This window comes from Taeniopygia guttata, chromosome 1 (genome assembly GCF_048771995.1).
Source record: "Taeniopygia guttata chromosome 1, bTaeGut7.mat, whole genome shotgun sequence".
Classification (NCBI taxonomy): domain Eukaryota; kingdom Metazoa; phylum Chordata; class Aves; order Passeriformes; family Estrildidae; genus Taeniopygia; species Taeniopygia guttata.
In genome coordinates, this window is record NC_133024.1 from 62,882,273 (window position 1) to 62,908,797 (window position 26,525).

General features: G+C 41.9%; 1 protein-coding gene across 1 annotated transcript in view; it reads left to right on the plus strand.

Annotated features, from left to right (window-relative positions):
- LHFPL6 (LHFPL tetraspan subfamily member 6) overlaps positions 1-26,525 on the plus strand; it is a 136,034-nt gene that overhangs the window by 99,518 nt on the left and 9,991 nt on the right. The window contains exon 3 of the mRNA XM_030273569.4: positions 23,065-23,163. Coding sequence (XP_030129429.1) covers positions 23,065-23,163 — 99 coding nt within the window. The remainder of the gene's footprint in view (positions 1-23,064; positions 23,164-26,525) is intronic.

Consider the following 26,525-nt stretch of genomic DNA (forward strand, 5'->3'; position numbering starts at 1 on the left):
GCATTTTATGAGAATAAGCGTGTGTTTTATATGTAATGATCAGCAAGCTCCAGGGCATGAATGGAGCAGTAAGGGGCTTTCTTACAGCATTTTTGTTGTATGATTTAATGTGCCTTAGATTTATTTTTCTCAGCTGACATTTCTAAATGATAAGTATTTTTTTCTGCCTGGTAGTGTGGCTGGAAACAAAACCATGCTGAAAATAATGTAATTCTGTATTGTACAAATGCAGTTAATACTGTATTACAAGAAAAAACATTCTCAGAATTTTTTTATGTGTGACAATATGCAACTGCTCAATACACCAGGGGATCTTGCATAAAGGGAGTCCTGTGATGAAGGTTTTGATTGTTCCTGGATAAAAAGTAACCCTATAGATTTCATAATGACTCATAACTGAGTGATTCATAGCAACTAAGCTGTTAGGGTCTTTGAAGAAGCTTAGGGCTTGATTTTTTGTGTGCGTTAGAAATATTTTCCTCCATTTTGATGGAGTTAAAGAGCAATGAGTTAGGCATAATAGGTCTTCTATTATCAGTAAAATTACTCCTGAATTAGCAGAGTTGTAAGGAGTTGTTGAGCAGGCTTCAGGACAGCTGGTTCCACCAGGACCTTGCAGAGATGGTGCTAGAGGGAGCAACATGGCCCATGTGGAAAGTTTCAGGCTTCAGAAGGGTGGATGGTGTGGACATTCAACATGCAGTACTCTTGCATCCTGATGTGGGGTTTATTTAACAGCATGATTAATCCTGTTAATCATGTTAACAGCATGATTAATCCACTCCTATGGAACAATTGCTTTGCTTAACCTTCAGAGAAAAAAAAAGTCCCTATAATTTCCTTTGAGTTTCTTGATTCTGCTTTAATCTACTGAATAGACACTTCTGTTTGTGCTCATGTCTTGTTCCCATGTACCCACTGGCAGTTCCTACATGAATTCTCCTCTCCATCATGTCATGTCTTTGCTAGCTCACACCAGTTGTCTCACATCTCACAGAATCATGGAATAAGCTGAGCTGCAAGGATTGAGTCCAACTCATGGTCTTGTACAGCACCATTCCAAAGACTCATACCATGTGCCTGAGAGTATTGTCCAAATACTTCTGTTAGGGTTGCCATTCAGTTCACAAAACCTACATTTCCTAGTTTACAAAGATTCCTATTTCCAAGTATCTTTTTGGCTCTTGTCCCTGTCACTCCTCCTCAAACTGTACCTATTTTTTTGTGAATTTTCATAGTTGGTTAAGGCTATTCTGAAGAATAGCTTTCTTCCTAAAATTGCCCAGCAAGCTCACCTAGCTTTTGAGCTGGTGTGACTGATCAGTTCCAGAAGCCTGTAACCCTCAGGAAATGGAAAAATAAGATGAAACTCATTGTCCCTCAGTCACTGATCATGACCTCAGCTGTGGTAACTAAAGATTACTTAGGCCCAAGCCCAGTCCAAGCAAATCTGATTTAGAACTGGATTGCTCTGGTGAAATTCAAATGTGCTTCTCCCTTTCCCCTGTCTCAAAACACTAGCTCTTACTTTAGCTAAATTATTTCACTCAGTGCTTTTAAATGCTGAAAAGGTATATTATTATTATTATTATTATTATTATTATTATTACTTTCTGAACTTGATATTAAATGGGAATATCAGCTCTCTACCAAAATATCATATCCAGGACTTTAATAAAGCTGGATTTCCATAATCCATGTGCCGGTCATTGTGGAATATAATGGTCTAATTAAGCTGTGCTTTGCACCTTTCTACTCTTTAGTGTCAATCTCTCACCAAGCTCTGGATTAATTTGACTGTTTACATGCTATAAATCCCACAGGGGGTTTTCCTTTTGTGGAACTTTGATGTTAATGCAAACAAGCCAGTGAGTCCTGAAAAGTCAAGGCTGTTTAATTTTTTGAGATACCACAATGTGGTGGTTTTGGTGGTTAAACCAGTTATTTTATTTGAAAAACTTAGGAAAACTTGCAGCTGTGACATGGAAGCTCGGAGACTCTCGCTTTAATGAGAGGCATGCAGATGTCTGTTATTCAAAGCATGAGATAATCATCAGTGTCTGAACAAATACAAACTGATATCAGCTTTTACTAATTTTATTATGCAATTTCCTCTTACTCCATCTGTCATTCATATTATAAAAAGGAGATGTGTTTATAAAACAGAGGATTTACATGCTTCCTGGAAATAAAACCTCAATAACCAGACCCTGGCATCTGGTTTCCACAACCATTGATAAGAACCATTGTGATGTCTTTCTTAATGCAGGCATGATCTAAAGCACATTAAAATGTCCTTGGAGTCCAGCTTATTCCCACTGAACCCTCAAAGGCACAGCAGTGTAAATAGTGGACCCACAGTATTTCCTCTTATAGCTCTAAGAACTGCATTTTGATCCCTCTGCCTTGTATTCAAAAATGTGTCTGTAAATTAGGCTTTAGAGTTGCATGAGTAGTGTAATTAAATCACCTAGCAGGAACCCCTCACAGCATTTTTCGTGTCTAGAAAAGGAAATTATGGTACAATGCAATTTTTAATGTCTTTAAGAAGTTCAAAGGGAAGAAAACCAAGACCCATTAATGAAACGCTTTGGTGTTACCAAGGATTCTTCTGCTTCTTCCCACGTCATTGTTGCCAGTGTATTACTTAGTGTGGGCTGCATATGATGGAGAGAGAGCCTAGAAATGAAGGAACATCCATTAAACCCATTCTTCCCCCTGTAATGCTTTGAATCTTCTGGTACCATCTCAATAGCTGCAAATACCCAGCCCATTTGTGTGCTGGAGAACCCTGAAACATATCCAGACATAGGCACAGGACAGCCCTGGGTCCTGATCCTGCTGGCAGGGCGACGGGGGGTGTTTTCACCCCTCTCTGGACTGGAACATGGTCCATGGGGCAGCATGAGGCTGCTGCAGGGGGTTAAAGTTCACCAACAGCCTCAGTGATAACAAAGACCCAATTCTCTGCTGGAAGTTCAAGACAGAAAAGGGGGAGGGCAGGGAAGAAAAAGAGAGTGGGTTGTTAGGAGCAGTTCATTCATTAATAAACTTCTGAGGGAGGACAAGTGGGACCTGGCTGTGCTTTGCTGTTCTGCTTTGAGACCAAGCAAGCGTCTTCCTCTTCCATTACAAAGATCTAAGGCTTATTGTTTAATGCAGTAATAAATATCGCATTAAAATAATTGGCAAAGTAATGCCAATAAATAATGCATTTCTCCCAAGGGTTTTGCTGAAAATCTAATGCAGCCCCTGCACACATCACAATATTCGCTGTAATTGGTCACACAGCTATTGTTCCTCATCAGCACTGTTTTCTCTGGCCTGGCTTTAATGCAGTGATTTGACCTAATTTTTCTCTGAGTGTCAAATGGCTACCCTTGGTTTCACGAGGCAGAGAGCAGGGCTGCCCACCAAGCATATCCCATCCTAGCACAGCCCTCAGACAGCTGCCTTTTAGGAAAGGTGCTGCTGTGCTCCACATCCGTAAGTGGATTGTGATAATCACCTTGAGTATAAAGTTGATGCCAAGGAGCAGCATTAACTCTTTTTTTTCTGGTAAGGTGAGGAAGGAGACCCACAAATAATTTTTTGAATCTTTCTGTCCTGACATAAGTATTTCATTTGCTCCCCGATTAATGCGATATTCTCCCCAGGAGCTGAAATAAATTTTACTTTATAATGATGTCATACGCTTGCTACTATTTTTCTCTAGCTTCTTCCATCCATATAAAATCAGTCACACTGGCTGCCCTGTAATGGGTCAGCTAAGATCTTCCTGCACAGAAACTGAGGCAAAAGAGTTTTATTAAAATAAAAAAGAAAAGTTAAGGAAAGCAACCTTGTGATGATTTTCTTTTACTGAGGAGAAAATAGACTTTTAATGATTCTGTTAAGGGAATGTCTTAAGCATTTCATTTCTTGCTGATGAGCAGCAGCACCTGTGGCTGATACCACCTCCCTCTGCAAGGAGTCAACCTACCTCTGGACACCTCCACCTTGGAATGTCATAGTTATCCAGTTTCCCGTGTCCCCTGAAACAGCTGGGAAAGCTGTTTTGTATTTGTGACAGCTTTATCTGTCACAAATACAAAACATTTTGACTTGCCCTGACCTTCTCTTGTCCTCTCTCCCATTGTTATGAGGCAGATTGTTCCTGCAGGCAGCTTGCTCCTACCTTCTAATTTAAAGTGGACTTTTAGTAATATACCATGCCACCTTTCTCTCCTCCCATCAAAAAGCATCAGTATTCTGGGTCTACCTGTAAAAGCATCATCTGTCAGAGGAAAGAGGTGTGGCTGCGGGATCTGTAACCTAGTGATAACAGATAAAGGGCTGCCCCTGGTTTCAAATGCTGGAGGAAAAAAATCATGCATAGCATTCACCAAAGCAAAATGGCTTCTTAAAACTAGCAGGCTTCCAACTGAGGCAATTCCAGCCAGAGAACCCTTCAGAAGAGAATACAAATACATATTTCTCTGTCCCCACTTTTCATGGGCCCTGCTGGAAGGAGAATTCCATTGATGTTCATTTGCAGCATTCAGCTTCTGCATTTGAGAGGCATTTTGACTGACAGAAAAAAGCAAAAAGAGACAGATGTACTCACTGGGGAAGGCTTATATATAATTGAACATGTAAACATTTGCAAACCACTGTTATTTTTTACAATTATATGAATAACATTTCCCTTGACTTATGCTTATAGGCCTGTCAGGAGTTATGTAAAGCTGGGTACAAAGCAGCTGCCCCTGATTCACTGCAACACAGGCTCTAGGCATGCAGTGTGTCACTGGTGGTGTTTTGTGCACCCCGGCTTCGAGGTACTGCATCAGATCAAGGGGAGTGCATCTCTACAAGGAGGGTGTCAAAGGCACCTTTTGCCATGGCTCTGTGGAGCAAAAAGTAGCTGTACCTACTGCAAGGACTTTCTGTTGCAAACTGTCTGCCGAACTCCTTTTTATGCTGTGAAAGGTAAATAGAGGAGGTTGTTTATGTTCTTACACCCTTCTGCCTATGGAAAATACCCCAAACCAGCTGAATTAGTGTCAGTTGAGTGGCAGGTAATGATAGAGAGTCCTCAGAAGGCCTGTCTTGGGACAGTTTGTAAGGAATTAGAAAACATTTCCCTTGCCCAAATTTGCAGAGGACTTTTTTAGTGCCTGATATATAGTAGATCTATTTGATGAATTTCAGCAGCATATTTTCAATACTACTGCTTGCTGGAAGGAGTTTCCACAAAAATGGGATTTGGAGGAATTGTCACACCCCTTCCCCCCCCAGTCAAAGTAATGAGTTCTGAGTTTCGATAATGCTCTTTGTGAGTACAGTGGCTATGCTCAAAAGGAATATTGCAAGGAGAACACCCTTCTTACCCTGGGAGTTAAGCTCTCTTCAGTGGCATACATCACTCACCATGGCAATGGGAATTGAATTTTCCACTCTCTGAGCTCTCCTGGATACTTAAACCAGCCTCATGTAATACTATTGTGGCCGGTGTCATTGCACCACGGAAAACTTAATGAATTAATAAATTAGAGCCCTGGCGTTTGGGTTTGCTGAATTGCATCCAAGCTTTTTATTGCAGCCATGAGCTCCTTTTGCGATGACAGACAGAATGATGCTTATTAGGCAGTTAGGCAGATCATTGTAACGAACAAACGTGAGAAGTACGCTAGCAGGGCAATACATCAGAGAACTGAGACAGGATTATCTCCGAAGAAACCCCTTTCTAACACCAATTGCCTTTTGACTGCAGGGCCCCTTCTTATAACACAACAGTTTATTCTTCCTTATTGATGCAAGTAATCTAAGTTTATGGCTCCTGTCACAATCTTTTCCTCCTTGGCCTCTTAACTGCCTTGAATATAGAAGCTATTCCCATCTTCTCGAAAGTTTGCTCTCCTTCAGCTTTCAGCTTTCATCCTGCTTCTATTCTGTACGTCTCTGAGTATCCCTCAATGTCACATTTGCAGCACTCAGTTCCCTTTTTCGTCTCATTTCTGCACAGTTGTCTCCAAGGCTTTTTTTCTCAGTCCCACTTACTGTGTTTCTCCACAGCACTCTCAGCTGTGGGCAGCACTGCAGATCCCCTCAGCTCTGCCCACCTCTCCAGGACTTGGTTAAGTTCCAGAGCTCTGTTTAGACACTTTTGGTTCCCTTGATGGGTCCATATTAGGCTCCCAACCTGTTTGAATGGAGGGTTCCAAACAGGTTTGATAATTTGCTTAAGATGATTTACTGGTACTTGAGACAGGGTGGCCCTTTGCCCTCGGCATGACACTTACGTTATCCATCAGTATGCCAACTTGGAGAGTTAATACCAGCAGAATAATAACCCTGTAAAAAGTTGTGGGGTTTTTTTTGTGTTTTTTTTTTTTTTGTTTGTTTGTTTTTGTTTTTGTGGGGTTTTTGTGGGGTTTTTTTTTTTGTTTGTTTTTTTGGGTTTTTTTTTTTGGTCAGTGTGGCTCCCTGTACTAGTTGCCGTTATCTTGAAATTGCATGAGGGAAAGGGGAGAAAGGGAGTAAGAAGATGTATCTGGGAATGTGTAAGAGTGCCTAACTATTCTTTTCAGAAATGGCATGACATAAGATCCTCTGTGATATGAAATTTATCCCAAAGTCATATTTTGTGGCCATTAACCAGTACAGGAGCAGGCTGCTGTGAGGAGAAGGAGCAGTCCCGTTGGGTGCCCCTTGTGTTGCCACCTGTGCCTGTTAGTGGGGCACTGCACACGGTGAGCTGGAGCACCTGGAGTTCAACCCGGGGAGAGAGAGTCCTGATTGCTCAGCACTCCACGTGGCCACAGCAAGTGGCACTGAACAATTCCCGAAGGCAGTGGCAAGCTGTCATGCTCCAGAGGAGTCTGCTGTGCCTGGGGATGCCATTGCTGCTTGTTGTGCTGTTTGTTCTCACAATGTGGTGTTTGTGTGGTGGAGAAGGAGAGGCAAGCGGAATCTTTTTCTCCTCAGTGGAGATGAAAGGTCAATGTGATGGGACACAAGATTGTTATGTAGTGTTGGGAAGCAACCTTGTTTTAGTGTGTATATATACACAAAAATATTCTTCCTGGAGAGCTCTTAAGTGCAGATGTGTTTTCCTGGTGAGACAGAGATACAAGCCTCCATTTAACTGCACCCCTGAAATCACACCAGAGCAAGCCATTTGGCTGTGGAACAGTTGCCCCAGGAAAGCCATAAACCTTTATTGCTTGGAGACCTTTGAAATTGGACTGGACACACTGTGGTGCTCAGCACAGATTAAAGCAATGTGCTTCAAGGGAGCAAAGCACAGCAGACTACCTCAGGGAAAGAACCACCCCTTGGGAGCTGGGGACTGGATGCAAATTGTACATTTCCATCTCCAGTTTCTGCAGGTCTGCTGCATGTTAGACTCAGAGACCTGGAACACAGTCATCTGCTGCAGAGTACAATGGCACAATCTTAATTTTTTTTTGTCTTAAGTTTAATTAAATATCACTTCCAGACTCTCATTTCTGACTCTATGTTGTTCCTTGTCTTCAGGAAGCAAAAAATGCTTATTTTCTACAAAGTAGCCATGTAAATGCTTGTGGCAATATCCTGTTGGGACAGGTGAGGAAGAAGTGATGATGGCAGTGTTGCAAGCAGAAGGGTGCAGACAGGGAGGAGGAAGCCTTTCAAACCAACCCTCAGTGACAGCCAGGTGGGAAGATGGCCTTATTCTGGTTCCTGTTGTTGATTCTGTTGAAGTTACCCTGGCACTGCCAACAGGTTTTTCAGGTGGGAATATCCAGACTGTGGACACCCCAACCTTGTCTTGATCAGGTTTTATGTAAAGGCTGTTTCCACAATCATCTTAACTAAAAGTAGCAGGTATTTACACTTTAAAGTTTAGTTGTTGTTTCTGCCTGCAAACTGCAAAAAGTTTCTCATATTTAATTTATGCTTATTTCATTTTTTAAAAGGAAACAAAAGATGCATTCATAAACCATGAGTTAAAGTATTGAATCTTCAAGTGACACTTTTGCATGATTTCCCGGGGGCATGTTGTTCCCAAATGATGTATGTAGGTGCTGAGATTATCATAAGTGGAGGGGTGGGCAAAACTGAAAAGATACTGTGGATTCTGCTCATTCCTGAAAACAGTCAGCTAGTCAGCTGTTGGATTATACCTGCTTATCATATCCTCTGGCCATTCCCTATGGCTCCTGTGAGAGAAACGCTTAGTAGTATCTCAGCCTCTTCAGATCACAGCTGGATCTGCTGGGTTAAATGGCTAATTGAAGGTGAGTGCTTCAGTGTGCATTAGTCAAACCCTGTAGTTACAGTGGCAGATAATTTCCTCGTAGCTGCATGCAAAGGCAAATGTCTCTGTTTCTCTTGTTTGTTGCCATCCCCACAGCCATCTATGAAGGGCTGCCGATTTAATTGCATAATCTAGCAGGGCTCAATGGCAGGGCTCTAACTGAACTGTAGCTAAGGAATTCATACTACACAGGCTTTTATTCTATGCACTTATTTGTGTAGAGCCACATGGGGTTATCAAAGATACTGCAGACCTAGAAGTCTGCTGGAATCTCAGACTGTGTAATTCACTGTGGCCATCAAGACACTAGCTGAGGAGATGTGTCATATAGTGCATATTGCTTAGTTTTGGTGCCAGGAGCTGAACCTTCAGCCTTCTGCAGCCCATATCACAATCTGTGAAAGCAGATGTGTCCTCTTTTCCAAAATCAAGGACTGTGGTGAGCTATGCCCTTGGAAAAGTTGAGTTTGTTTATTTGCCTGTTGTTTCAATTTTAAAATATTTTTAACACATTCTCTCAAGGTCTCAAAACACCACATAAAGGCAAGAAATCCCTGTACCTTTTGGAACTATTATCCCATCTTCCTTATGTAGGGAATAGAAGGCTTCAAGAGGCAATATGAGTAACACAGTGGTTGCACAGAAGTCCCTGGTAGGGACAGAACTTGGCTGTAACCTTTGGGACCACTCAGGTCTCTGTAGTGATCTTGGTAACATTTCTCAGTCATTTGCCTTTAAAAAGTAGTACCATGTCAATTAAAGGCAAAAATAACAAGTCCATCAGACCTTATCTATGTATATTCAACCCCATGGCTGCTCTTTAAATCCTAGCAGCTGAGGGATGGTCAGAGCTGTTTTGCTCTCCTCCAGAGCCTTGACCTGAGCACTAGCAGTGTCTGGAAGCTGCACTAGAAAGGCAGCACAGGCAGGGTAAAATGTGCTCCTTGAGCCTTGACCCTTTCTGCTTCGTTACTGTGAAAAGCCTACAACTGAATATTCATTCATTTGTATTCAACCTGGTGTTCTGCTTTCAGACCTCCTTTCTTGTCTGCAGCTGACAGGATGTCACGAGGAAGTGACACGGCAGTGACACTCCATATGTCATGGTCTGCTTCTGTTTGAACTTGATTTTTATCTGGTAATGAATCAAGCCACAGGAGTCCAGTCTGGGAAAAGCAGCGTCCCAAGGAAGTAAGCTGAAGCTAGAAAGTTTTTCAGTCCATTTGGAAATAGGAATGCATTACAATGTGTTTTTTCCCTCCCTAGCAGACCCCGGTATTCTCTCAAGGTAGACTGGGTACAAAAGGGGTTTTGCATTATTAGTGTGCCTCTGTCAGACGTAATGAGGGCTATGAAGTATGTAAGAGTTTATAATTGGCTATCTGCAAGAAGTAATCCTAAGGGGGCTGTGTAAGGATCAAATAAATTATGCTTCATTATAGTAGTTATGCCAAGGATATTAGAAAATTGTTTTTTGTTGGAGGAAGAAAAATAAGGAGAAGCAGAAAAAAAAAACTCTTTGTTTCTTCCCAGACCCACTGCTGTCAAAGACTTTACAGTCTGAGGGAAGATTTCAGTATTTCTCTTTAAAATTCCTGATGTGTTCAAGATGCTAAATAAGCAGTTGCCAAGATACTAGTACAAATAATGCATAAATGGAGTTTATCTAAATTGTTTTATTAATAAACTTCACTGAACTCTCCCATGCAGTTAAGCAGGAATCTCAATTCCCCATTATCCGCCATTGGCACATCAGCTTTCAGAAATGAAACTTTTATCGCTTCCTCTCAGGGGGACAAGAATGCTTACCCCGCCCCCTCCTCCTTCCTGGAATCTAATTATTGTTCTGATAATTCAAAACAAAGATTCTGTAGTGGTAAAAGAGACAGGAGAAAAAAACCCCAAAAATATGAACCGCTGGTCCTGGAAGCTGTGATGGTATAATTTTAAAATTAATATTTACATTTTAGAAAATCCAGGAGTAAAGTGATCTCAGTGTTTCTGACTTAATTATAGGGCTCTTCTAATTCTTTTGGATACAATTTTTGTTACAATGTGTCCCTGGAGTACATAAATTGGACAAGGAAAAGTCTTGTCAGATCGAGGAGGGAGGGGATATCCCTTCCCTTGAAGCAGTTGCTGTGTATTATTCTAATTTAAAACAGAAAGTCAAAGGATGTCAAAGGGTTTCTCTCATGATAAAATAAACTTGGTTTTCAACAATTTCCAGCACTGAAAATTAATCATTTTGTATATTAAGTGTAATACTTTCCCAAGTCTAAAAACATATTCTGTAACCGTTATGAGACGGCTGCTCCAGTCCCTGTCCAAGCCATAAAGGGAGCTCATGTTTTGGAATGCTTTAGGTGTTCTCTATGTACAGCATTGTGTGGAAAGCAGGAGGCAGCTGCTGGGACCTAGAGCAGCAGAGGGATTGCAGCCTCTGTAAGTAGCTCAGCTCAGCCTGCACACCAAAGCTGCACTCCAGCTTCAATCAGGGGCTGTTTGCTGAATACATAACTCTGTCAAACAGCTTTGGCTTGGGATCACTTACAGGTGGTTTTATTTGCATCACAGAAATCATAGGATGCTCATTTGATATCTGAGATATAAATTGCAGGGACTCAAGCAGGAACCATTGGCACAAGTGGCCAGTGAGGAGCTGGACAAGCCACAGGAGTCAGCTGGTTTTGAAAGAAGAATGCAAACAATAGCCAGGTTATGAGGAGAGTTGAAAATAAGGGGCTTTTCCTCCTTGAAGACTTTATAAATTGTCTAAGTTAGTAGCTCCTGCAGCCATCTGACATTCACCTCATAGCCTGTTCATTTTCTGCTTGAATTTTTTTCTTAAATTCTCTTGCAATTCTTGTAGGAGGTCCAGCCAATGCTGATATTGCTCCTTAGCATTCCCTGCTCCTAGGTCCAAATAAAAATTACTGTCTTGTATCTAGAAATTGCATGCTCCATTCACTAAGTATTAATCCATTAAACCAATGATCTCGTAAATTGGAGCAGAACTATCGAGTGCTGGTGATGGTATCAAAGCATTGATTGGTTTTTACCAAGGACAGCCTTCATAGTGAAGAGTTTCTAGAAGAGTCTTCCACTGCTCATAAAGCACTGTTTCTAAAAAGTTTTTAGGAAGAAGGGACAAAGATGAGCTCCAAGAGTCACACAGTTCATTTTAAGGTTTTGCGAGTTGGTATTATCATCACCTTCAAATTCTTAATTTCATTTAACTTTCCTTTTGAGTGCTCTCCATTGAAAGCAACAAGTTTGATTAATTTTTCAACTGCTGTCATAGTATTCTGGCATGGCTTTTTGTTTTTTAAAGGGAAAATTCCAACAGACTGGAAGCCAGCAGCCACAGAAATCCTCTGGGAAGGAGAAAAAGGCTGTATGGAATGGCCAATTCTAGCAGGAAAGAAAAGGAATAAATCGGGCCTGCTTAATTTGTTATAGTAAAAGGTGGTGCAAACAGGGAGGAAAATGAAATGGCTTCTCAGAGCCCTAGTAGGGGTTTAGCAGAGTCCATGGTTTAAGGGGTGAACTGAAATTGCCACAGGAAGATACTGGTTAGACAATGTGAAATGCTTTTGTAGCAGACACAGTGCCACAAGAACAGAATCTCTTAAAAGGTCTCCAGATCTCCATTAAGAGGGGCCTCTTAAGAACAGATTCAACAAACAATTCTTTTGTAAGGTACAAGTAGAGCTTATCCTAATTTTGAGGCTGAAAGATGATTTAAATATCTTTTTCATATCTCTTCCAGCCCTAGTTTTTTAACTAAACTTTACTGAACTAATTTCAAAATTATTTCAAAGGTGGACTCATGAGAAGGGAGAAGCACACCCTTCTACTTAGTTCTTCCCCCTCACACATAGGGTTTCATTAACAGAAAGAGTCAGGTATGTTTGAGATGTTGATAAGATTGTCCATATGGATTGTCTCTGAAGAGGATAAGTGACAGAGCCAAATTTTTCTGAGGTGCAGATGTACAATACATTTGTAACAAACTGCAGCTCCTATCCAAAATTATATTTATCACATTTTGTGGCAAACTGAAAAATGGGATCTATTTGAGGAAAATTGACTCAATAGAGTACTTCTTCGCTCTGCAAATTGAGTCAGTTATTGAGTTTGAATGCCTTTGGATAGGAAGCACAGAAAAAGCTGTCTTTTTATTTGTTTTTAAAAATAAAAATATCTTTTTTTCTTGGATATGTCTCATGATGCAAGCTTTTCAGCTTGTGAAAATCATGCAGAACAAAACAGCCTAACAGTATTTAACGGTATTTTGAATGTCACACAGTTCTAGTTGGAGCTGTGTTGAATCTTACCGACCCTCTTACTGAAAACAAAGTAGCTGAGAATGGGGTAAGAGTTGGTTTTAGTTTAATTGAAGAAGCCATACGAACAATCGATTTCACATGGAGTCTATTATTACTTAATTTAACTCCATTTCTTTTGATTTCCCGCTGAAATTCAGCACAAAGGCAAACAGCACTGAATGCACCTTTGTTCATGCATAGATTAATTCATGTGCTTAGCTGCTTGCTCTGCAAGTAGCCTTGTGAATGTAAAGGGTATTTAAAAAGCTGCTAAAAATGCTGCCGCTACAGCAGCAAACACTAAATGAAACTGATCTCCACCAGCTCCTATGTATTTTAGAGCACTTTGCTGTCTGAGCATTATCCATCAGCAGTGGATACACTGTACAGCTAGAGATGCAGTTGATGGCTGCAGGCCTGTGTATCAACTACTCTGCTGCTGTGAACATTTTTGCAGAGTAGAAGACTTAAACCTGTGAAGCACCAGTGAAAAAAGCATGAAATGAAAAGTGATTCTCAGCTGTGTTTGATGACTGCCATTGACTTTTACAGCATTATTTATCTTACTTTATTTCCTATTTAGAGAAGTGATTTCTAAACTCATTTGATTTGAGAGGTCTTAGAGACTATCCAGTAGAAATGCAGAGCCATTCAGTTTTTATGGCAGGTATAGATTTCCTAGTAGCATGTGTGAACTTTCTAGGAAAGTACTCTGTGGTTTGCCAGATGGTCTTCAGACTTTAAAGTCTTAAGTATAGCTGAAGTTACTGAGATGTGCAGTTTGATCTTATATTAATTCATGGACAGCTCAAGTGAAATAAAACCAACCAAAAAACCCCAACTTTCAAAAGGCAAAAGCCTGGTATGCAGTACTGCCCACTGTACACAGGCTTTTCATCCATTCCTGTTTCCCTGTGACTTTGGGGATATGCCACCAAAGTGAAGGACATCTTTTGTTGCTTTATTCATCATATAAAAACATGCTTTTTAATAAATTAGTGAAGTAATAGACATGGAAAAGCAATTATTTGGTTTAAACCTGACTAAATATTTCCAAAAGCAGTGGAATCACTGGAGTAATGCTCAAGAGTCAGGATGCTGCAGACTTGGTCCTTAGTCTGAATGGATTGTGTTGAAAAGGTATGGGGATGCCTGTCCATTTATCCATTTTTCTGTTTAGGCATCTTCTGTGATGCAGGATATATTTCCTTCATTCCCTCCTTACAGTCCTTCATGAGATCAGTTCATGTACTGGGAAATCCTTCAAGCATGGAGCTTCTGAAAATTTCTGTCTAGTTTTGGCCGGTCTCCATTTGCTATTGAAATTCATATTAATAAAAAGGAATATGCCTTATCTACTATGACTACATGGAGAGTTATGCATTTTGGGAAGTTAGTTATTAAACTACCTTTTATTAATTACAGTAGGCACCCTTGTGTTTCTAATGGAATGATTTCTATTTAAATACATTATGCCATATGCCATATGCTGATCTAGACTCTTTGAACTGTCAAGCATTTGATTCTGAGTCACAAAACGATGGGGTGAGCATACAGATGGGTTGTCACATAAAGAAGTCTGATGGCATGTGATAACACTCAGGCTTTTTTTTTTTTTTTCCCCCACCATAAAGCTTATAATGTACAAGCATTGATCATGGCTTGCCAAACAGAAATGAGCTGACAGCTAAACTCCAGAGTGTTTTCTGGAGCTCTTCAAGCGTTTCAGTTCCACTCTGCAGACTCACTCTGCCTTTAACTGGACCATGTCTCATCTTTTTCAGAACAATTGGTGTCAATCATTTTATTGTGCGACAGACTTTGGGAGAAATGACACAGGGAATTGCCAAAGCTACTTCTGATTGGTAGCAATTGAGGCAGACCAAGGCCATTCTGAAGCAGCAACTTTTTTCCATACAAATTGTTTTCTTTTGAAGTCAAGCATACAGGCTTATACTCAGGAGAAACACAGTTTTTCCTTCAATGTTTTCCTTCTTCCTTAAAGTTTGGGTAATTTCCCATAAAGGAAGAGGATTGATGACAGGAATTGAGAAATTTGCATCTTCAGGGCAGAATGAGGGCAGAAAGATAGAAGATAAAGAAGATAGAAGATAGGATAGAAGATAAAAGTGAAAGTAACTTTGGGCTGGGTTCATACACTTTATAAAGGTGTTTACAATACAGCTATTTTCTCTTGATGTAGGTTTCTAAGCTCACATTAAGATCAATAGATATCTGGGACGGAACTCGTTAGGCTAAATCTAGATGCCTTGCACTGTTAGAGATACTCTAGAGTCTGCAAAATCTTTGTGTGGGTTGGGAGGTATGACAGAGGACTTTAGGGGAACCTTACAGTGCTCTGGAGAGGCAGCTAAAGGAGCAAGATACTGAACAGCAATTAAACTGGCAGAAGGTGACATATTTGGGTGGCTAAATCCCACTCTGAGTTTGTACTGCCAGTGGAGCGCAATTCAAGTCATTGACCTACAAGTGTCTAGTGCCATATGAGATGCCTTTGGCTATTCCACCTCCAGCTGCTAATCCAGATGTATTGGCTTTCCCTGCTGCCTCTATGTGATATTTGCCAGTCCCATGTGAATGTCTTTGCTGACTTAAGATTTATGTGAGCTTAGATGTGTTCTAGTCACAGACCTGTGTTTATGCATTCTTTAGGATGAGAAAAAATTACTTCCAGACTCCCCCGATTGTACTGACAAAGATCTCAACTCAATTGCCTCTGCAGAGGCATCTACGTAGGTTTGATATGCCCTGTGTCACCTGAGGCACCTAGAAAGGAAGCATCTCTGGGTGGGGAAGTTTCCTTCTCTGGGCCTAAAGAACCTCTATAGTAATGAGCACATCACCTTTGATCAAACAAAAATCAAAAGTGAAGTGATGTTTCATCTGTCTGCAAGCTGAAGGTTGTAGCATTTTATTCCTTCTGGTTTGTGTTGTTCTTATGCTTTATTTTGCTTTGCATGTAAGAGTCCCTCTAATGTCCTGCCACAGGAAGGCTGTGACAGAAACACCTTGACCTGAGTGAAACCCTGAACTAACTTGCTGTCTCCCATGTCATGACCCTTGAAGGAGGGATGGAAGGAAATTTCGTGCAGCATAGAATTATTTCTTTGTGTGTGCCCCCACTGCCTGGACACCGGGACGAGGGAGTCTCTTACTGAATTCATTCACATTTGTGAATTCACAGGATTGTACCCTCTCTCCAACAAGGCACATTAAGCTCAGGCTCAATAAACAACCAGTCAAATGTCCCATATTTAGTGACTACTATCTAAAGATAGAACTTTTGCCCAAAGTGTTGCTCTTGTGTTTAATCCTAATAAAAACCCATTTCAGCTCCATGTCTGGATTTCCAGAGGAACAGATGCTAACAGCAATGGAAGGGATTGGTGATAACATTTCTCTAACAGAAGAACAGAGAGACCAAAGAACACAGTGATGGTGCTGAGAGAAGGTAGAAGTGGAACCCTAAAGAAGGGGTATTGTAGGTGAAGTGCTGGGAGCTACCAGTATAAAAACACTGTCTCTCACTAAATGAATTGAGGCTGGACTCCCATGGGCATGGGAGCTGTGCTGCCTGCACCTGGCACAGCCCTGCTCCCCTCTTTCTTCTCTTGGGTTCTGCTGTTCTGCCCAGGCTCTGGAGTTTGTCTTAATCTGTTCTGACCCTCTTCTATCTCTCCACTGGTGCTTGGCATCAGCTCCTGGAGGGTTCTTTGAACAGGGAGTTCAGAGGCTGTGTCTACCGGAGTATTTCACATCCCAGCTTTCAATCAATTCTTCTTTAATCACATTGTTGGCTAAAGTATGTCTGAAAGCAACAGATAACTTCAGGTGCCAGCTCCATTTTACTTTCCCACTCTGGAGTCCCTTTTATAGGAGGTAAATGCTTTAAAATCATTACAGCGAGGTGAGTTTTTAAATCACAAGAAACAGAGTCAAAGTCCGTGCTTCATCTAAAAATTGGTTTTGTTTTGCTTGTCAAGATTACTGTACCTTCAAGTGACAGATGGGAATGTGAAAACTTTCTATCATCCTTGAACATTCAGGCCAGCTAATAGAGAAAAAATGTGAAAGGAAGAATCATCATTAAAATGGTCTTGAAAGCGATGACTTCCAAATTATTGTCTGTCATCTTCTCCATATGGCCTGAATATCTGTCAGATGAACAGTATACATTAGAAATTCCTTACAAAACAAACAAAAAAAAGGCAAGTTTTCTTTTTAGTCAGATCTGAAAACGAAAGGGGAGAAAGTAGATAATGGGGTGGAGAAAGGAAGAAGATAATTTGAAGTAGATATTTCTCACTAAAAAGCGACTGTACAAAAAGAAACCTTCAGTTCTGATTTTATTTTCCTTTGCAGTACATATATCAAGTCTGGCCCATTCCTTTTATTTTTCTAAGTGAACGTACAAATTGGATTTTTACAATGACAAGGCCCACTGAAGGGCTCTTTCCTTCTTTAGAGGCTTCCCAGGGTCCCTGTTACAGCAGAGCACACCCTTCTAACTGCTGAGCAAGGAAGCCTTTATGGTCCCTTTCACTGCATTCATAGGGTTTAACTGTCTGGAGCTGAGGATATACAAAAAAATGAATGCATGTAAAAAACTCTTAACAAGCCCATAATCAAGGAAAGCCACCAAGGGTTCAGTTACCATTTTAAAGTGCATTTTATAGCAGCAAGACATGGTGGCTGAGTCCAAAGCTAAGTGCCTCATTCAATGCCATCTCCACTACTCTTTATTCATCAAACTGATGGCTTTCATCATCAGATTTAGCTGAATCATGTGCTTAGATTCAACCTAGCAAGGGAGAAGGAAGGAGACTGTGAAAGGTTTGGCTTTATTTAACAGACTTTTGGGGGATACAATCATCAAATGTACTGACAAAATAACCAAGTATGAGTCATTTAGCAATCAGAGAAAGAAAGCTGTGCCCTCAACAAGTGAGAGGAAGAGCTGTAAAACAGGACTTTCAGCTATGAATGGTCAAGACAGTTGCAATTAATTTATGATGTGATGTCTTCATGGATTGTTTAAGGCACAATCGGATCCTTGAGTGGAGGCTCCCATTGAAGCCACAGAAGCAATCTGAGGACAGCCCACCACAGGGATTTGCATGTTTCCTTTGTTGTGCACTGGCTTTTGCTGATAGGTCTTGGCATTTATGAGTGCAGTCATTTTGCCCGCAGCAATATCTGGTTAACATCTCTTGGTTTGTTAATCCTTCTCTATTTATTGTTCAAGACTTGTTCATATCCAGGATATTCTTGGAGATATTATTAGTGGTTAATATTTTACCTCTTGGAGTAAGCTGTTTGCTGCATGCCACAAATCATTTCTTTATCACTTCAAAGATGAGACCTAGATCTGTGCCAAGACACTAATGTAATTACTGTCCCTTCCCTGCCGTATCACCATATGCAGAACCTGTTACATGTAATTATTTTCAATCACAAACACCACTCCAGACAGACAAGATCATCTTTCAAGTGCTAAGTGTTACTAAAATATGATCATGCATTATACTCACAGCAAGAGTGACAGGGAAAGCAGTCTGGGAGGGACAAGGATTACTCTGGATGGTCTAATATTAAGGCATCCACTGTCTGACCCCCTGGTTTGCAGTTGTACAATCTGTAGGTCTGGGCAGCTCCTCACTTAGCCACATAGGCTAGTTTTACATCACTTTTTGAAGGAATACATCATTCTTCATGGACCATGCAAAGAGCCATGGGGCTGTCTGGGATCCTCTTAAGTACTGAAGCCAAGGTCTTAATTCCAGTTTTGGATTGTCAAGGCTGGTTGTGCTCAGTCAGCCCTGCATGTCTCTAGCACATGCCTTGCTAGCACATTGAGTCAGATGCAGCATTCATAATAGCAGTGCTTCAGAGAGCTGGGCAAGGAGCCTGGTTCATTCCCAAATATGGAACCTCTCCGGAAAAGCTGGTCTGTGACAGTGCCAAAACCTCCACTGGTACATGGTATGTCATCTAAAACAGCTGCCATGTGCCACCAGCACCTTCACTTGCTGACTCGCCCCATCCCACCGACTGGGTCCCTCACGCCTCGAGGCTGCAGCCCCTTTTGTGAAGGTGCCATTTACGGACCCGCACATTTCCTTCCCCTTTTAATTTCTTTTCACAACTGTAGTGAGTAGTGGAAGATGACAGAGGATGGTAATTACAGCAGATTGTTGGTTTTGGTTTTCTTCCTTTTTAAAAAAATGTTATAGGCATCCTAAGCATTTTAAGCAGCTGTAAATATGGGTGTGGAATCATGGGTAGCATAGCTGGCTAAATGCAATAGCTGTAGAGCTGGCCAGAATGTGACTTTTGAGCTAAACTAATAACTGCTCTTTACTGAAGCTGCAAAATTAGCTGAATGATTTCCACTGGGTTTGCAGCCCTTGGATTCAACTTGGATCTTTCACTGAAGGTTGCAGCTGTTCAGCAGGATCTGCATCCTCTGTGATTAAATAAATTGGCTGTGAGCATGTATGAATTATTTGGGGTAATGGTATGCAGCCTTTTTGCTTTTGCAGGATGTGATCCACACAATTGCTTATGAACAGGGATGGGTTGATTAGAAGGGAAGGAAGGGACTGAGGAGCTTTTGTCCAAATCCTATTAACACCACAGGCTTTGAGGCACACTCCACACTTCCAGTGCATAAAATAAGGGGGCCCAAATGTTAGTTCTCAGCTGCAGTGCCCATGCAAACAAAGGCAGCATCAGCCCTGTTGAAGTCATGTAGAATCCTGCTGAAAGCAATGAGACATGACACACACATGCTCATACATATAAATATACCTCAGAGCATAAAGCAAAGCTTGTGAAACTTTTTCTTGCTGACTAGCAGGCTTTAAATCTTTGTGGAAATCTCATGCTGAAGGCAAATCCCTGAGCTTGGCCTGAACTTTGCCTGCAGGAAATACTGGAGGACACAAGTGCACAGCAGGTGCATATGCACCACAAAAGGAAACTGTCTGAAGGTCAGTCAAAACCAGCTGAAAACAAATGATATCAAAGGACATGTCAGAGCAACAGCTTTAAATCTTGTGGCCAGTGGGTACCTGTGACAAAACAAGTATTTATGTAAGTCTTTTTGTCAGATGGGCACTCCTGGCACCCAGAGTCGTCTCTGAAAGGTGTTGTGTTCACTCAAAGAAGTGTGTGATCTTTTCCATAGCTTTATACCTTGTCCTTTGCACATAAGCATGCTGCTACTCATGCTTTAGGGTCATGTGGCAGCACCAGCAATAGGCAGCAGTTTCCCATTTGAGCTCGCCGTCCCAGTCAGTGCAGGCTGCAAGAGGAAAAGAAGCTGCACTTCTCAATGGCTGGTACTCCACAAGTGAAACTCAGTGCTGATAAAGCTCCTACCCAGCTGGAGAGCCAGCTGTCACTGGGATAAGGAGGCTTTTTGACATAGTTTTCCCTTATTAGGTTTATCTCTTAATAGGAGGCACAGCTAATGGTGAGGCTCAGCAGTGGGTGCTGTGGGCTGGTTGTTAGACAGTGTTGGAATGGCTTTAAGGGCCAGCATCCATGTGTGAGCTCCTTTGGAGCAATTCAACATTACAGTATATTGCACTGCTAAGGAATTTTTGACTGAACCCCAGAATTTATTTTCACTGAAACTGGGCTTTGAACTTACAGATATGGTGTACAGAAATGAGAAAAGAGGGGCCTGAATAGGGAAGGAAATAAATTGCCAAGCTTTGTGATCACTGATCAATTGTAACATCAGAGGCAGAAAGAGCAAACAGGTACTCCTATTTGGAAAAGGATGAGCTGTGTTTGGAGAGTGGCAGTGGAAAGTGCTGTGAGCAATACTCGTGGGAAAAACCCAAACAACCTGTTGCTGCAACAAAACCTAAAGAGAGCTGAAAACAAACAGTCTGTGAATGCAATGGGCACTAGACACTCTTGCCACCTGAGGAGAATAATTGGCAAGGGCTGAGTAAGAGCTTGTTCTGGGTTTGGAGGAGCAACATTGTTATGCTAATAGTCCTTTCACTGGCCTGCAGTGCTGCTGTTGTGCTCTCCTGGAAGAACTGGGCAGAAGGCTTTCCCAGGACCTGTTTGTGAGGAAGGGCTGGCCGCAGTTTAATCTGGTCCAAGGCCGGCGGGTGCAAGCCTGCTGTCCCTCCTGCCCCCTGCAAACATCTCCCTGCCATTGCAACAGAGCCTTTGCTTGCGAGGTCTCCCAGACAGTCTGTTCAGGTGCACAAGTTGATTGCAAACAGCCCAGCCAGGACAGTTCACTTTGGGCAGAGCAGCTCCTGAGCTGTGGCTGCCTAGGCTGGCACCAGGCACCACGAACAGTGTGGGAAGGGGTCAGAACCATGGCAGCACTGGCTGGGGCTGCCACAGTCCACTGGTCTGTGAAGAGACTCTGGCATCTAGGTGCTCTTCCTCCTTTCCCTGGCTATTCTCATGATCAGTGGTGACATTTCTCCTTGCCCTATGGGGTCCTGCCCCTTCCTAGCACACCACCCATGCTGGCTTCACAAAACCTTTCTTGAGAACAGTTCAAGAGAGAATCAGCAGGGGCTTTTTTTTGAATCTTAGACTGCTTTTAAGAAAAGTAGACCCAGTTTTGGCCTAAATTCTTCTGTCTGAGAAACATCCTTTCTGAGAATTTAACTAGAAGTGATTCTCATTTACATGGATTCTACCAGCTGCCCTTAGCTCTATGGCCCTAGAAAAAAAAAAAAAAAAAAAAAGAAATGATACATTGAAAGATATTAATGAGGACATTAGAAGCAACCATACCCAGATCAGGCAAGGTTCTGAAAATACCTAGCATTCACATGACCTTAATTGCTTTTCTCCTGTCACAGCTGTTGGGCAAAGGCTCCATCTGAGAGAGGGCTGCCTCAGGGATTTCTTTTTCATTATGTGATGTAGATATGGAAACAGGAGCGGGCAATGACCGCTCAGCAAGGGAAGGAAGAAGTAGGCTTGAGCAGCAAGAAGAAATTTGAACTTAGTGGAGGAAGATCCAGGAAGCTAAGTTTGAAGACAGATGAGATAACACTTCTGGACTTCAGTGCCTTGTTCAGGTGTGTCTTTGAGCAAATCAAGAACATAATAAAATGATTTCTGTATTTTACAGGAGATATAGCAATATGAGAAGCTTAGATATCTTGAGAATGGAGACAGTAGAAAGGTATGTCAAGTTCCAGGCCCTAAGCCATCATCCCTCCCAGGACTCCTGTTAGACTGGTGCGATGTCCACAGTGACTCTGTCACAACACCCGGGGCTTTTTTGCCCTGGGAGCATGGCAGCAGAAGTGTTTTGCCACGGAGTGCTGCTCCTTATCATCAAGAGAAGAGGAGCAAGATTATGTGAGGTCATGAGGTATGCCCAAAGGCAGCAGTGACAGCTGTAGGGCTTGAAACCTTGTGGTCTGCCCAGCAGGTGAAAGGCACCCCTGCAAACCTTGGGAGGGCTTGCTTGGCTTTACAGCCTGTGAAGTGTCAGGTGATCCTAGCCCATTATCTACGCAGTGATTTGTTTCCAATCTCATCAATAAGATCTGACGAAAAGGAGGCAATATGTAAATGTTGTAACATACATTGAAATGTTCTCTCTAGGCTGTGTAAAATGCTTTGCCAGCTACATTGGCCTTTTGGCAGCTGCTGCAGTGACAGCTGAGAATGCAATATGATAAAAATGCCACTTCTGCAAAAGAGTCATGGTGCATGGGTGCATTGCTGATTCCCTGTGATGCCTTGTGAAGGGACAGGATTTGCCAAAACATGTCTGTTTGGGGCAGCATGACAGCTGGAGAAAGCAAAGTGTCTTGTGAATGTTAAATCAAGTATGATAACATGACTCAAGACCTCTGTTGTTTCTGCTGAATGAATCAGGAAAAGTTTGTGGAGTGTGTACCTGTGGTATGCATTGATCAAGTGGTATGAAACCATTATTATCTTGCTTTTGAGAGAGTGAAAAACAAAGCAAAATGGCAACAGATTAGCACAACTGTCACTTTTCCTGATGGAACCTAGATGGACCCTGATTGATTGTTGTTTTAATTAATCAGAAGCAATCAGCTTGTAAATGCTGACATCATTAACACACTTCTATTTAACCTCATGTTGTGTATTCCAAACTGCATATTAAGCCATTCTGGAGAGTAGAAAAGGAGTCTAAAAGTTCTCAGATAATAGCTTCAGAAGCTGAGCATGGCAACTGATACTGAGCCACTCAGACTGGCTCCAGCCCACAGATCACTTCTAAAACACTGCAGCAGAAGGCAGCAGTCCAAATGATTTTCATCTGTTTTTAGGAGGAGAGACTTCTTTTTCTCTAGGATTCCCAAATTGCAGTTTGACACTTTGATTCCCAAGTGGCAGCCTTTGTTTAAGCTAATGACAATTGCTTGTATAAACTTTTATTTCCTTTTCTCTCCATAGGTTTGTTGATTGGCTCTGGTTGTGCCCTCTATCCTCTTGGCTGGGACAGTGAAGAAGTCCGACAAACCTGTGGTAACCTTTCCAACCAGTTTGAATTGGGTGAGTCATCACCAGAGCATCTCAGCCACATTAGACTCTTCTATGTGTTGGCCATATAAATAAGCTAGGATATTAGCACAGATTGGGGGAAGCAACCTACCAGTGTGTGGTAGGCTAATCATATTGAATAATTCTGGAATGGTGCCAAGGCAGGGGATTTCAGATGAATCTCTGGAAATATTTTCCAGAACAACATTATAAAACAAAATATATGTATATATATGTATGTATGTATGCATATTTTAAGAAATAAATCAGATTTAATGGTCTTTCAATATGGGAGCTAACACTCCTGGAGGTCTTGACAGGGTAGACAGAGGTATCCTGTCACAGCACAAGTCAAGGTAATTCTCCATGAGTGCAATTGGCTGTCTTTGAATTCTGGAATGTTTATGGCCTTCTAACACAAGCCTAGAGTGTATTTGTATGTTACTCACATACTTGGGAAGCTGGCAAATAACACTTGCACTCTCTGTTTGCCTTCTCCCAAACAAGCTACTTGTCTTACTGCTGCTGACTGCACTGCGCTTGGAATGAGAGCCAGGGATGCAGCCACACTGGGCTCACACCTGTGCTTTCTCTGCAGGGACTCTAGAAAACAAGGGAACAGCAGCAACCTGAGGATTAAGCAGTGTGGGTGATCAGAATCTGATGTTTGAATGCACATCCGAATCCTTGTTTAGCTGGAAGGATCAATGCAATTGCTGATACCCTTGTCTGTAGTACCCTCTGATCCTGTGCGGCTGGAGGAAGAGGGGGATCTGCAATCCTCCTGAAAGAATATGAGGGACTGAGCATCTTGACCCCCCACAGACATGAGAGCTTCTGCTCCTAAGCATACAGAGCTCCCCATTTCCAGCTCTTGCAAGCTAAACCTTAATTAAATATAGAAATTCTTTCTATAGGTGTGCCTGCAGGACTTGTGCAGGGCCTGTGCAAGGAATCCCAGTGCAAGGATCTCCTAGGGTTAAAGACTAACCTGCTGCATCATCTCTTGATTTTTCACTGATGTTTCTGTCAGATTTCAGGAGTAAGGAGATTTGTTTCCATCTCAGAGGTATTTCCTGTCAAGATGTGCAAAAGAATTGAGGTTGAAAGATTAAAAATTACTGCTTTGGAAGAGATGCTCCAGGCCGCTCCCCTACAGAATTCCTGTGGTGTTTTGAGTGCATTTGATCTGGCAGGGGACCAGAAATTCTCATGACCAGTATTAGCACCCATCACTACAGTGCCACTGATGTCTCATCAGCAACGACCTATGGTGTTGCTCAGGGGATGTGTAATGTACTCTAGAAACTTTACCTTGTTATTCTGAACTCTAATATCCTTCTGTGCTGTTGATATTAAATTTGCTCTTCAGTAAAGTATAAAAAGTTCTTGCAATTTTTTTATTCACCTCATAATAGATTTAAATACAGAGGAGAGAGAAATACGTAGTTAACTAGCAGAAAAAAAATGTTCCAGAACTTATATTCCCAGCACCATGGAAAGATGTGTCAACGGATGTAGTAGAAAGACCAGGCAAAACTCAGTGATAACTGTCTCAGGGAAGATTCAGGTTCATCGCTGCCCATGGCCAATCCTGTGTGGAAGCCTGAAGTAATTCCTGGCCAGCCCATGGAGCAGTGCACCCTTTGAAAGGCCAGCTAGTGCCTCACTGGTGCACGCTGGTTCCTGCTCTCCCATGCCAAGCATGTGAGCAGCTCTGCTTCTGAGGCTCCAGCTTATGTCCCATGTTTGCTCCCAGGTGCAGTATATTTCCTTCCAGGTAATTTCTCTGCAGAGTCACAGAAGGTGAGTGTTGTGACAGTGTGAGCTCTTCAAAGCACTTGGGCACTGTTACCCTTAAACACTGTCAAGTCCAAAGTCAGAGCAGAGTCTTCAAGACCACGTTCGCTTTCTCAATCTTGACTTATGAGTCAGATACTGGCATAAATTGAGTTACTCTGCCTGAAAAGTCAGTGAAGAAACCAATGTAAAAAATGTCATCTGGCAGCTTTCCTTCCAGGTACGCATAAGGACTGTGAGAAGTCTTGCATTAACTGTGAAGGCTCTGACTGTGTTTTCTGGAGCTGGAGCACACAGTCCATGTGTGTGACAAATCCCTAGACTTGACAGCAGTGCTGGTCTCACTGATCTGCTGCAATTGTATGTCAACACATTACTTAACAGATCATAATGAAAGTGGAAATTTGCTGCAGTGATTTCTACTAGGCAGCCACTAAACATCTCCTTTCCATGTACATTGGCAGTGAACTTAAATGCTTGGCTATGGGGTTTTTTTACTTAATGTCAGTGTCTGTCTGATGGTGTGTTATCAAAACCATCTGTAAAGAAGAGGTACTGTCCGAGGGCCATTTAATAACCACAGTGCTAGTCTTTCATAAATACCTCTTGGTTAGTGATAACCCCAACCCTCTAAGTCTCTTCTGAATTATTAGAGACTGGCATACTCATTATAGCCTACAGGCCAAAGATGATGTTTCAAAGATTGAATATTACTAACTCTCAAGGCAAATTTAAGTAATTATTGCTTTCATTTGAATATTTAATTTGATTAATCTGCAATGATATGCTTTCTGTTCCTGAGCCTGTGAAATGGGTTGTCTGAAGAACCACGCTGCATTCAAAATCTGCTCTCAGAAAATCTGAGCTGCTGTGAGCCCTGCACTGGTTTGCTAATGGAAGAAAAGGTGATAGTGGGAGTGCTGGTCCTGCACCCCCTGCTGCTGTGGGTGCCAGTGAGGATGACACAGAGAGGATGATTTAGCTCATGGTTGCTCTCAAAGAAGATGTGTTCATAGGAATGCTGATCAGCAGACAGCATTCAGCGTCCTCTTCCAGGATGGCAGAGCAAGTGCTGCAGCCTGGGCTACAGGGAACATGTGTGTGCAGTTTGGAGAGGGTCAAAGCTCAACAGGTTTGACCACAGAGCCAGCAAAGGTGGGCGTTCAGCACTGATGCTTGTTCTGGACCTAGAAAAAGTAAGGGAGAAAAATGGTTGAGGTTGAAGGGAGAAAACAAAAGCCAGGAGCTGCAATCTATATTAGAGGAGGATGAAGAAGAACAAGCAGGTACAGATAAGGGTCTGCAAGAACTTTCTTGAGAAGCAGCTGAATTGTGCACTGTGATATGTAATGTCAACCAGAATTATACTAGAATTAATAATTAAATGAAAATTTTTGCTTAAGGAAAACAGGACAAACCGCTGCCCCCATAACATGCTCATAACTAGAGAGAATAAATAAATAGCAATGCTAAGAACCCAGGAAAAAATGCCTGATTTTTAGTGGGTGTGCTGGATAAGAAATGCCATGTCTTCAGGCACTCTGACAAGGCATTAGACTAATAGGCACTACAAA